This window comes from Panthera onca, chromosome B4 (genome assembly GCF_046562875.1).
Source record: "Panthera onca isolate mPanOnc1 chromosome B4, mPanOnc1 haplotype 2, whole genome shotgun sequence".
Taxonomy (NCBI): Eukaryota; Metazoa; Chordata; class Mammalia; order Carnivora; family Felidae; genus Panthera; species Panthera onca.
In genome coordinates, this window is record NC_138345.1 from 17,575,675 (window position 1) to 17,588,995 (window position 13,321).

At 36.1% G+C, this 13,321-nt stretch overlaps 1 protein-coding gene across 2 annotated transcripts in view; it reads left to right on the plus strand.

Moving 5' to 3' along the window:
* The window catches only part of MALRD1 (MAM and LDL receptor class A domain containing 1), a 776,428-nt gene that overhangs the window by 72,144 nt on the left and 690,963 nt on the right, over positions 1–13,321 (plus strand). For both annotated transcript variants that reach the window (XM_078450377.2, XM_078450378.2), the window contains exons 8-9: positions 7,508–7,674; positions 12,920–13,012. In XM_078450377.2, the coding sequence (XP_078306503.2) occupies positions 7,508–7,674; positions 12,920–13,012 (260 nt within the window). The remainder of the gene's footprint in view (positions 1–7,507; positions 7,675–12,919; positions 13,013–13,321) is intronic.

Here is a 13,321-nt window from a genome sequence, read left to right on the forward strand (position 1 = left end):
AGGAGAGGGGAAGAGAAGGCACACACCAGTCTGACTGTGGCCCCAGCAGTGGGCTGGGGGCAGACATCGGGTCGGACTGCGGCCCCGCCCACTAACTCCAGTTATACACCACAGCACAGGGGAAGTGCCCTGCAGGTCCTCACCACGCCAGGGACTCTCCAAAATGACCAAACGGAAGAATTCCCCTCAGAAGAATCTCCAGGAAATAACAACAGCTAATGAACTGATCAAAAAGGATTTAAATAATATAACAGAAAGTGAATTTAGAATAATAGTCATAAAATTAATCGCTGGGCTTGAAAACAGTATACAGGACAGCAGAGAATCTCTTGCCACAAAGATCGAGGGACTAAGGAACAGTCACGAGGAGTTGAAAAACGCTTTAAACGAATTGCAAAACAAAATGGAATCCACGATGGCTCGGCTTGAAGAGGCAGAGGAGAGAATAGGTGAACTAGAAGATAAAGTTATGGAGAAAGAGGAAGCTGAAAGAAAGAGGGATAAAAAAATCCAGGAGTATGAGGGGAAAATTAGAGAACTAAGTGATACACTAAAAAAAAATAATATACGCATAATTGGTATCCCAGAGGAGGAAGAGAGAGGGAAGGGTGCTGAAGGGGTACTTGAACAAATTATAGCTGAGAACTTCCCTGAACTGGGGAAGGAAAAAGGCATTGAAATCCAAGAGGCACAGAGAACTCCCTTCAGACGTAACTTGAATCGATCTTCTGCACGACATATCATAGTGAAACTGGCAAAATACAAGGATAAAGAGAAAATTCTGAAAGCAGCAAGGGATAAACGTGCCCTCACATATAAAGGGAGACCTATAAGACTCGTGACTGATCTCTCCTTTGAAACTTGGCAGGCCAGAAAGGCTTGGCACGATATCTACAGTGTGCTAAACAGAAAAAATATGCAGCCGAGAATCCTTTATCCAGCAAGTCTGTCATTTAGAATAGAAGGAGAGATAAAGGTCTTCCCAAACAAACAAAAACTGAAGGAATTTGTCACCACGAAACCAGCCCTACAAGAGATCCTAAGGGGGATCCTGTGAGACAAAGTACCAGAGACATCACTACAAGCATAAAACATACAGACATCACAATGACTCTAAACCCATATCTTTCTATAATAACACTGAATGTAAATGGATTAAATGCGCCAACTAAAAGACATAGGGTATCAGAATGGATAAAAAAACAAGACCCATCTATTTGCTGTCTACAAGAGACTCATTTTAGATCTGAGGACACCTTTAGATTGAGAGTGAGGGGATGGAGAACTATTTATCATGCTCCTGGAAGCCAAAAGAAAGCTGGAGTAGCCATACTTATATCAGACAAACTAGACTTTAAATTAAAGGCTGTAACAAGAGATGAAGAAGGGCATTATATAATAATCACAGGGTCTATCCACCAGGAAGAGCTAACTATTATAAATGTCTATGCGCCAAATACCCGAGCCCCCAGATATATAAAACAATTACTCATAAACATAAGCAACCTTATTGATAAGAATGTGGTCATTGCAGGGGACTTTAACACCCCACTTACAGAAATGGATAGATCATCTAGACACACAGTCAATAAAGAAACAAGGGCCCTGAATGATACATTGGATCAGATGGACTTGACAGATATATTTAGAACTCTGCATCCCAAAGCAACAGAATATACTTTCTTCTCGAGTGCACATGGAACATTCTCCAAGATAGATCATATACTGGGTCACAAAACAGCCCTTCATAAGTTTACAAGAATTGAAATTATACCATGCATACTTTCAGACCACAATGCTATGAAGCTTGAAATCAACCACAGGAAAAAGTCTGGAAAACCTCCAAAAGCATGGAGGTTAAAGAACACCCTACTAACGAATGAGTGGGTCAACCAGGCAATTAGAGAAGAAATTAAAACATATATGGAAACAAACGAAAATGAAAATACAACAATCCAAACGCTTTGGGACGCAGCGAAGGCAGTCCTGAGAGGAAAATACATTGCAATCCAGGCCTATCTCAAGAAACAAGAAAAATCCCAAATACAAAATCTAACAGCACACCTAAAGGAAATAGAAGCAGAACAGCAAAGGCAGCCTAAACCCAGCAGAAGAAGAGAAATCATAAAGATCAGAGCAGAAATAAACAATATAGAATCTAAAAAAACTGTAGAGCAGATCAACGAAACCAAGAGTTGGTTTTTTGAAAAAATAAACAAAATTGACAAACCTCTAGCCAGGCTTCTCAAAAAGAAAAGGGAGATGACCCAAATAGATAAAATCATGAATGAAAATGGAATGATTACAACCAATCCCTCAGAGATACAAACAATTATCAGGGAATACTATGAAAAATTATATGCCAGCAAATTGGACAACCTGGAAGAAATGGACAAATTTCTAAACACCCACACTCTTCCAAAACTCAATCAGGAGGAAAGAGAAAGCTTGAACAGACCCATAACCAGCGAAGAAATTGAATCGGTTATCAAAAATCTCCCAACAAATAAGAGTCCAGGACCAGATGGCTTCCCAGGGGAGTTCTACCAGACATTTAAAGCAGAGATAATACCTATCCTTCTCAAGCTATTCCAAGAAATAGAAAGGGAAGGAAAACTTCCAGACTCATTCTATGAAGCCAGTATTACTTTGATTCCTAAACCAGACAGAGACCCAGTAAAAAAAGAGAACTACAGGCCAATATCCCTGATGAATATGGATGCAAAAATTCTTAATAAGATACTAGCAAATCGAATTCAACAGCATATAAAAAGAATTATTCACCATGATCAAGTGGGATTCATTCCTGGGATGCAGGGCTGGTTCAACATTCGCAAATCGATCAACGTGATACATCACATTAACAAAAAAAAAGAGAAGAACCATATGATCCTGTCAATCGATGCAGAAAAGGCCTTTGACAAAATCCAGCACCCTTTCTTAATAAAAACCCTTGAGAAAGTCGGGATAGAAGGAACATACTTAAAGATCATAAAGGCCATTTATGAAAAGCCCACAGCTAACATCATCCTCAACGGGGAAAAACTGAGAGCTTTTTCCCTGAGATCAGGAACACGACAGGGATGCCCACTGTCACCGCTGCTGTTTAATATAGTGCTGGAAGTTCTAGCATCAGCAATCAGACAACAAAAGGAAATCAAAGGCATCAAAATTGGCAAAGATGAAGTCAAGCTTTCGCTTTTTGCAGATGACATGATATTATACATGGAAAATCCGATAGACTCCACCAAAAGTCTGCTAGAACTGATACATGAATTCAGCAAAGTTGCAGGATACAAAATCAATGTGCAGAAATCAGTTGCATTCTTATACACTAACAATGAAGCAACAGAAAGACAAATGAAGAAACTGATCCCATTCACAATTGCACCAAGAAGCATAAAATACCTAGGAATAAATCTAACCAAAGATGTAAAAGATCTGTATGCTGAAAACTATAGAAAGCTTATGCAGGTAATTGAAGAAGATATAAAGAAATGGAAAGACATTCCCTGCTCATGGATTGGAAGAATAAATATTGTCAAAATGTCAATACTACCCAAAGCTATCTACACATTCAATGCAATCCCAATCAAAATTGCACCAGCATTCTTCTCGAAACTAGAACAAGCAATCCTAAAATTCATATGGAACCACAAAAGGCCCCGAATAGCCAAAGTAATTTTGAAGAAGAAGACCAAAGCAGGAGGCATCACAATCCCAGACTTTAGCCTCTACTACAAAGCTGTCATCATCAAGACAGCATGGTATTGGCATAAAAACAGACACATAGACCAATGGAATAGAATAGAAACCCCAGAACTAGACCCACAAACGTATGGCCAACTCATCTTTGACAAAGCAGGAAAGAACATCCAATGGAAAAAAGACAGTCTCTTTAACAAATGGTGCTGGGAGAACTGGACAGCAACATGCAGAAGGTTGAAACTAGACCACTTTCTCACACCATTCACAAAAATAAACTCAAAATGGATAAAGGACCTGAATGTGAGACAGGAAACCATCAAAACCTTAGAGGAGAAAGCAGGAAAAGACCTCTCTGACCTCAGCCGTAGCAATCTCTTACTCGGCACATCCCCAAAGGCAAGGGAATTAAAAGCAAAAGTGAATTACTGGGACCTTATGAAGATAAAAAGCTTCTGCACAGCAAAGGAAACAACCAACAAAACTAAAAGGCAACCAACGGAATGGGAAAAGATATTTGCAAATGACACATCGGACAAAGGGCTAGTATCCAAAATCTATAAAGAGCTCATCAAACTCCACACCCGAAAAACAAATAACCCAGTGAAGAAATGGGCAGAAAACATGAATAGACACTTCTCTAAAGAAGACATCCGGATGGCCAACAGGCACATGAAAAGATGTTCAACGTCGCTCCTTATCAGGGAAATACAAATCAAAACCACACTCAGATACCACCTCACGCCAGTCAGAGTGGCCAAAATGAAGAAATCAGGAGACTATAGATGCTGGAGAGGATGTGGAGAAACAGGAACCCTCTTGCACTGTTGGTGGGAATGCAAATTGGTGCAGCCGCTCTGGAAAGCAGTGTGGAGGTTCCTCAGAAAATTAAAAATAGACCTACCCTATGACCCAGCAATAGCACTGCTAGGAATTTACCCAAGGGATACAGGAGTACTGATGCATAGGGGCACCTGTACCCCAATGTTTATAGCGGCACTCTCAACAATAGCCAAATTATGGAAAGAGCCTAAATGTCCATCAACTGATGAATGGATAAAGAAATTGTGGTTTATATACACAATGGAATACTACGTGGCAATGAGAAAAAATGAAATATGGCCTTTTGTAGCAACATGGATGGAACTGGAGAGTGTGATGCTAAGTGAAATAAGCCATACAGAGAAAGACAGATACCATATGGTTTCACTCTTAGGTGGATCCTGAGAAACATAACAGAAACCCATGGGGGAGGGGAAGGAAAAAAAAAAAAAAAGAGGTTAGAGTGGGAGAGAGCCAAAGCATTAGAGACTGTTAAAAACTGAGAACAAACTGAGGGTTGATGGGGGGTGGGAGGGAGGGCAGGGTGGGTGATGGGTATTGAGGAGGGCACCTTTTGGGATGAGCACTGGGTGTTGTATGGAAACCAATTTGACAGTAAATTTCATATATTAAAAAATAAAAAAAATAAAAATAAATAAAAAAAAATAAAAAAAAAAATAAAATCTGATATTAATTTTGGGAAAATTGTCAGTCGATATTGCTTCAGATACTGCTTTTGTTCCTTTTTGTCTTTCTCATTCTTGTATTCCCATTAGGCATATGTCACTTTTGTAGTCATTCCCCAGTCCTTGAATATTCTATTCCTTTTTTTCCACTTAAAAAATATATTGGCTTTTTAGTTTTAGAAGTTTCTGTTGACATATTTTCAGTTGTACCAGTCTACTTAGTCACCCCATTAAAGACAATCTTCATTCCTGTTGGAGTGGTTTTTGTTTTTTGTTTTGATTTTTTGTCTCTAGCATTTAAAATTTTTTTCTTAGAATTTCCAGCTCTTTGACTACATTTGTCAGTCTTTTTATTTTTCATATTTTCTACTTTTTTTTTCCATTAGAGCTCTTAACTATTAATTACAGTTGTTTTAAAGTCCCAGTCTGACAATTCCATATCTGGGTCTGGTTCTGATATTTGCTCTTTCTCTTCAAACTATGGCTTTTCTTTTTCTTTTTGCCTTTCAGTATGCTTTGTAATGTTTTGCTGAAAGCCAGACGTGATGTACTACGTAAAAGCAATTAAGATCAATAGGTATTTAGCATGAATGACCTTTTATGTTTATGCAACTAGAGATTAGACTTTTTACTCTTTGCTGCAGCTGTAAATGCCTGAGGCTAAAAATTCACCTGGTATTCTTGATTTTATCTTACTTGTTGTCTTTGGGTTTCCCTGGAGACATATTCTTAAATGAGGTCTGAGACCTACAGTTCTTTGAATAGTATTCCCTTGTAGGGGGATCCCCTTTTATATGGTAACCAATTGTGAGGTGGAGGAAAAATATTCTTCAGTCTTTTAGTGAAATTGTTCCTCTGTTACAAGATCTTCAAAAATGCTTCCTTCCCCAACCTTAGATGAGACAGGAAAGCTAGACAGGGCTGGATCTGGGTATTTTCCTCCTCTCCTGTGGAAGGCTAGAGCCTACTGGAGTTGGTATCTCTCTTCTCCTAGGTCAATTAGGCTCTAGTCAAACTCCAGTTAGTAACGTGGTGGTAAAATAGTTACTTTTGAGTACAAACCTTGCTATTAATACCTGAATAATCCAGGTGTATTCTCAGGTGTATTTCCTTAAGACCAACCTTAGTAACAATATTAGTTTAGGGTTTCGTACTTCGCGATAATGGTTGGAGTTTTGCATATGCTGTCACTTAGTTGTAGCCCAAGGTAGTGAATGTTGGTGTATTTTCCACCTCAGATTAAGAGCAGAATTCCCCAACTCTAGTCTTCAACTTCATTGAGAGAATTTGACTGTTCTTCCAGCTTTTTTTGGTAATACTGAAATTAGTCAAAATCTAAGCTACCAGAGCTTGAGTCTGGTCTCAGAGTTCAAGAGTTCTGTGGGTTCAACCCTACTCACCATACTTGTTCTTTCCTTATCTTTTTAGATATGTTTTTTTGCAATGGATCTGTCTCAACTTTTATAAAAATGTGTTTTTTATCTTATTTATCATTTCTTTGTTTAAATATCAGAGGCAAAGTATTAACTTGCTATGGTATTTTGCTTAAATTCTTACATTTTAAATAAATAAGAGTTTTGCTTAAATTCATAGTTTTTAGAAATTGTAGGAATATTTACTAACTTACAGAAATAAAGAATTAAAAGTCTTCATTAATGAAAGGTGAAGTTGTAAAATCATAGAAATAACTTCACCTTGTCTATATTATTGTATTTAAGAACAGTGTAAATTGGTTTTAAGTATCAGATGTGTTAAAATTGACTGACAATATTTTCACATACTATGAAATTCATAGGTGCAGATTAATGGGGCTGTAGATATCTGATACTTTCCTGTGGTTTGGTAAGAAAGAGGGCAGTTCAAATTAAAGTCCCTTGAAACTATTAGGGTTTTTCTAAACCTAAAAAGTAAAAGAGAAATAAAAGAGGAAAGAATTCTGGGAAGAAAGGTGTGGAATTCTTGGTTAAAGAAAGGTTGAATTGTGACATTTTAAAGAAAATGGTAATGATTTGTAGCATAGAGATTTTTATATCAGCAGATTTATTTTTATAAGAATAATGAATTGAAATTTCCTAATTTCAGGAATTAGGAGCCAATTTCAATGCATTTGAAAATACATATGGAAATGAAAACCTATAATTTGTAATTGATGTAATCATTTACGACAGCATAGCCTTTTAAATACAATCTTTGTCTTTCAGGCCTGATTTTGGAAACCCCGGGAATATAATAATTTTGTCCAAACAGAAAGCAGCTGATTTTTCTAAATTGCTTCATTTCCCTTTATTTTTCAGGTTACTATATGTGGATAGGAGCTAAGGATGCTTCTACTCTTAACCGTTTAGACAGCAAGGCTTATTTAAATAGCTCTGTGTGTCACTGCCTGGGCAAGAGATGCCATCTTCAATTCTATTACTCTATGGAAAACAGTGTTCTGAGAGTAGGACTATATAGTAATAAGGTGAGAAGAAACTTGCATTTATTTCAGATTCATTGAATAAGCGAAATTTCTCTTTTGGCAATTTGTGTTTCTATTTCTCAGTTGTGCGTAGGCTTTAGATAGTCTTTAACTTGACTCTATTTAGTATAGCTTTGAAAAGAAATGTTAAGAACTAGCTTAAGAGATACGGTCACGTAGACAATTTCGTGTGATGATTTGCACCATATTATTTTACAGAATTGTTAAAATTCATGGAGATATATTAAAGAAATAATAGATCTAATAAAAATGAGATTTTTGAGATTCTGTTATGTTGGCTCTGTGTTGACATTCTGATGGGATCTGTTTTGGATTTTAGATCCACATATCTAGAGCTATAATTACGATGGAAACAAATTACTTGTTATGGTACCAGTAGATACAGTTTTTAGAGACTGGTAATTACTGATTAAATATAAACAAATGAGTCAATGGAATGGGCAAAGAAAGGCTCACTGGGTAGAGTGAAAGTTGCAGTGGTAATATTAGCAAATAGAACAAATTCAGGCCTTTTTTCTAAACCTAACTTGAAATGAAAACAATCTGCCACCAGTGGGAAAATATCTGAGATGCTTTCAGAATTTCTATTGTGAAGAAGAATTTATTTATTGATAGAAGTAAAAAAAAAATCACAGGGGTAAATAGTGGTCATTCTAGCGATGGGAAACATTTGATAATAATTGCACGAATTCTTACATAGGAAAAAGACAGTAGAAGCATCCAAGTCAAATTCTTTTGGCTTGAGGTGCTTTGAATAAATCTAGTTGTAACTTCCTCCTGACATCAGCCAAATGCATTTTCCAAGAAAAGTTTATTAATTTAGCATTTGTTCTTATCAAGTATCACTAACCATCTGTCAATAGCATTTTTTTTTTGGTTCTATTTTCTTCTGAATTCTGAAGTGCCATCATAATTAATCCTCGGGTATTGCCTATTACCTATTACTAAGAGATCTGAAAATTCCAGAGAAATTCTCCTTTTTATCCTAGTTCTATCACAACACCCCTTTCTTTTTCTTTTGTATCATTTTCTTCTTATCCAGTCTTTTTTCTTTGACCTCTTCTTTTCCAGAACATTCACAGAGTTCTAAAGCATAAAATTGGATGAGTGAGCTCATTAGATGGCCTAATATATTTTTTTCATGGATGGGACACAATTTCTAGCATTCCGTACTATGTTTTATTTTTGTGACATTTTTGCAGTAGTATTTGCCACTAGAATAGTTTTGTTGAATTTATATCATAGTTAAAGATGCTTTAAAAAATATATGATCTTATGATACTGCTTTTCACAGGTAATTGATATTCACTAAATGTTGACCAAGTTGTCTTAGAGTAGAAATTTGTGTAATATATATTCTAATACTAAAGATTATTTTAATCTACCCGGAACAACAGTGATGGATTTTAAAAGTTTATATATATATGTTTATATATATAAACTTATATATATTTTATATTTAATATAGATTATATTCATATAAATATTTTATATTTATATATTATATATAAGGGAGTTATGAATCATTGAAAGTGAACAATATCAGTGTTCTGGTGACTTTGGGACTGTATAAGAAAAGATTATAAACAAACTGACTTCAGATACACCATATAATAAGAATAGTAATCAAAACTCCATCTCCCACATTATAAGAAAAGAAGTTAATCATGGAGAACTGATCTAATGTATTAATCAGAACCAGATGGGTGTAAATCTTGGAGTACTGAGTGATGTTTGGTTCATTAGTTTACCTAGTATTCTGCAAGGCAAGATGCTATCTTTTCTCACACTCTATTTGCTCTGCTCTATATACATAACATATAACATATTGGTCACCAATGAAAAATCTGCATCAAAATACATTTAAATTACATGTTGATGTTTTATCACAGACTTAAAAAGGACTCCAATCCTATAATTAAAAAAAATAGCTCTTGATGAAAATGATCATTTATATCTTCCATGAATAGAATAAAGAAAACAACCCTTAGGATATATGCAGGTAAATCAAGAAATACCTAGTAAAATGCTGAAGGTGGTTTTCTTTATTTTCAGAGGACATTAGAATTTGAGAAGTAGAAAATACAGGGAAGTTGTTAAATAAAAAGTTGACTCTTTTTAGGGTCCCCTTACGTGTGTAGGAGTTCTAATTTCTACCATATAGAGATCCTTGAGATTAGGTCTTTATCATCTATAAAGTAATAGTCATAGTAACAGCCTGTATTTTATTCTGAAGAGAGTTTCCATTATCAATGAACCAGCCTGTGGTGCGTTGTACATATTCTGATTAACATTAAAAACCACTGGTTATTCATTAGGATTATAGCTAACAATATGGTTTTGTATATTTGAAATTTGCTAAGAGTATGGATCTTAAAAGTCAGCACAAGAAAAAAAAAATTGTAACTTCATGATGTTTTGGAGGTTCACTAAATTTATGGTGGTAATTATTTCACAACATATATGAAATCATTATATTGTACACCTTAAACATATGCATTGCTATTTGTCAGTTATAACAATAAAACTGGGAAAAAATGAAAAAAATTTAAACTGGTAAACAAACAAACAAACAAACAAACAAAAAACCTCCCAAATGTCAAATGGGAAGAACACATAGCTGGGGCAGGCAGGGACGAAAATGCCTTAGAAAGTAGTTTAAAAAGAACAAAAACAACAACCTTGAGTTTGGTACCTTTGATTTCTTTACTGGAAGAGGAAAGGAGAAGCTGAGGTCTCCAGGAGATATAGTCATTCTTTCCTTGAAAGGTAAAATGGCATTATTGATCCTGGTCTGGGAGAGTGAGGACATTTTCAGAATTTGTATTGATTGGTTGATTGAATGATTTTAAGATAACGGAAAATTAGAACTTCACGTGAACGCTTTTTCTGAGCCGAGGGTTTCTTTTTTACATTGGCACCTGTTGAAAGTAACTACATAAGAGTCTGAGATTGAAGAGAGAATAAAATAAAAGCTGACTTATTTAGTTGGAAGAAATTATTTTTCTTTTTCATTACTTGTGCTGTCAGACAGGAAAATGTGCTAGAAAAATCTGTATTTCATACACAACATACCGTTAACTTAGTGTACAAAAAGCCATGTAAGTTTAAGAAGAATGCTGCACACTTTTCAAAAAACTGTAAACACATTCTTCTTCAGGTAGAATAGAGGGGAATTAACTTGTCATTGCAAAAAAAGCAGGATTGCTCTAAGTTATCTTCCTAAATGAAAGTGAAGGGACGTGCTGAATGCAACTTGCCAAGCAGTGTCACTAAAACCGTCTGTGGAGGACGTTAAGTGTCTTGATGCTAAATAACTGAGGTTGTGTAGGAAATTATTGAAAGAAAAATTAGTTGTGTGTCCCAACTTTGGGTCGCTCTGGTTCATCCTGAAGTGACCTGGGGGCTGTCAGCTGAAAATACGTCTGCCGTGGATGTTTCACTGTCTAGTGGAAGTCTTAATAGTTGATATGAATAAGTAATAAAATGAAGTACTTTTTTAATGGGTTTAGACTATCTTCTGAAATATTCAAGACTTGGAAATTGGAGCAGACATCAGAGGGTAAAGGACTGAGTTGAAAATAGATTCGTTTTTAGAAAGTGTTGGCTATGAATGAAATAAGTGAGGCTGAGGGGAGACAAATGCTTACAGGAGTCTGAAAAAGTGTGAGTGTCATGTGAAATATGAATTACAACGAGAAGTTATCTTCCGGTGCTGTTTTCTATCTCACAGTGGAAGGAGGGCACAGGCAGTCGCAGAGCTCAACCTGAGACATATTTATGCCACTCTGCATATTCACTCTATTGAAATTTGAAATAATCAATGCATCTTACGGGTAAACATTATGAACAATCTGGTCTATCTTTAGCAGGGAACTGTCAAATTAACTTGCATGTTGGACAGAATCTAAAGAAATACGTTATTTCAGTGTAACAGCATGGTCACAAGTCATAAGGCACAATAACATAGGCCACATTTTGGAGTACATTATAGACTTTTACCTCATAGTGTATAGGAGCATAATTTTGCATGTACTTTGTAACCTAGAAGATGATCATTTTACCAATGCATGACAGAGCATTGTGCTCTAGAAGGCACAAAAAGGTCTTTGAAAGAACAAGAGAGTCGAATGGAAATATAATCTCCAGACAATAACTGTATTGTTTGGAACTTGGAGTGAATTCTCCCATAGAAAAAAATATGTTGAGATTGTGCAGAAGAATATATCTGATAACATCGTGGTTTTTATTAATGTTTGTTTATTTATTTATTTATTTATTTATTTTTGAGAGAGAGAGAGAGAGAGAGGTGCGAGTGGGGGAGGGACAGAGAGAGAGGGAAACACAGAATCCAAAGCAGGCTTCAGGCTCTGAAGTGTCAGCACAGAGCCCAACGTGGGGCTGGAACTCATGAACCCTGAGATCATGACCTGAGCTGAAGTCAGCTACTTAACTGACTGAGCCACCTGGGTGCCCCTAATGTTGTATTTTAAACTTTCATGTTTAGTGTCTTCGTGTTCTTTCTTTCTTTTCTAATGTCATGGCAATATCGTAAAGTGTAGTAGTGTTAGCGGGATCAACATTTAAATAGCTGGCATTATGAATTTCTATTTAGAGTTGTATTTTTGAAGTACAAAACTTTATTTAAGATTCTGTTCAAATTTTTGTTCTGTCCTTACTCTCCATTGTTAAAAAATAAATATATAGACATGCTTTATTTTCTTATTTGTTTAAGACTGTTTTTATAGAGCTGTTTTAGGTTCTTAGCAAAATTAGGGGGAAGGTACAGAGATTTCCCATTTTCCCCCTGGGACCACGCGTGCACAGCCTTCCCCCTTATCAACATCCTCCATCAGAGTTGTACCTTTGTTATAAATGATGAACCCGCATTGACCATCATCATCATCACCCAAAGTCCATAGTTTACATTAAGGTTCCCACTTGGTGTTGTGTATGCCATGGGTTTGGACAAATATACAATGACACGTATCCACTGTATGTTATCATCCAGAGTATTTTCACTGCCTTAAAAATCCTCTGGGCTCTGCCTTTTCATCTTCCCCTGCCTCAATTTTATTGTTCCTTTAAAAAATATTAAACACCTTTTTACCAGTACTTTAGGCTTCCTAGTATTTTCATATCAACTGAAATGTAATTGAGAGAGCACATACGCGAATATGAGAGTAGAATTTGGGGAATTAGTAATGTCATTTTCTTTGAATCAAAGGAAGAAGAAATATTTTGGACATACAGCGCATCAACTGACAGAAAATGGGTGAAAGCAGAGGTGTTAATACCAGAAGGACTGAAGACATTTAAGGTACAAAATGGAAAAACAAGCACTTTTTTCTATCATAAGTTTAATTTGTAGTTTGGCAGTAGTGAATTTTGTCATCCATTTCTAAGTTTAAATTAGCATTTAAATTAATGATATAGATTTCTATATTTGGGGAGAGCCATTGCCTGCTTCTTTTCATTGTACTTAGCCCTTCTCAGGCCACATTTCCTCTGAGTAGAAGAGCCAGAGTGTGACTCCTCATGTTTAAAGCGTCCTCATTTTACACGGGCTCCCTCTCTAGCACCCCCCACCTCCAACACCATGCACTGAAAACAAGGAAGCAAACTGCAT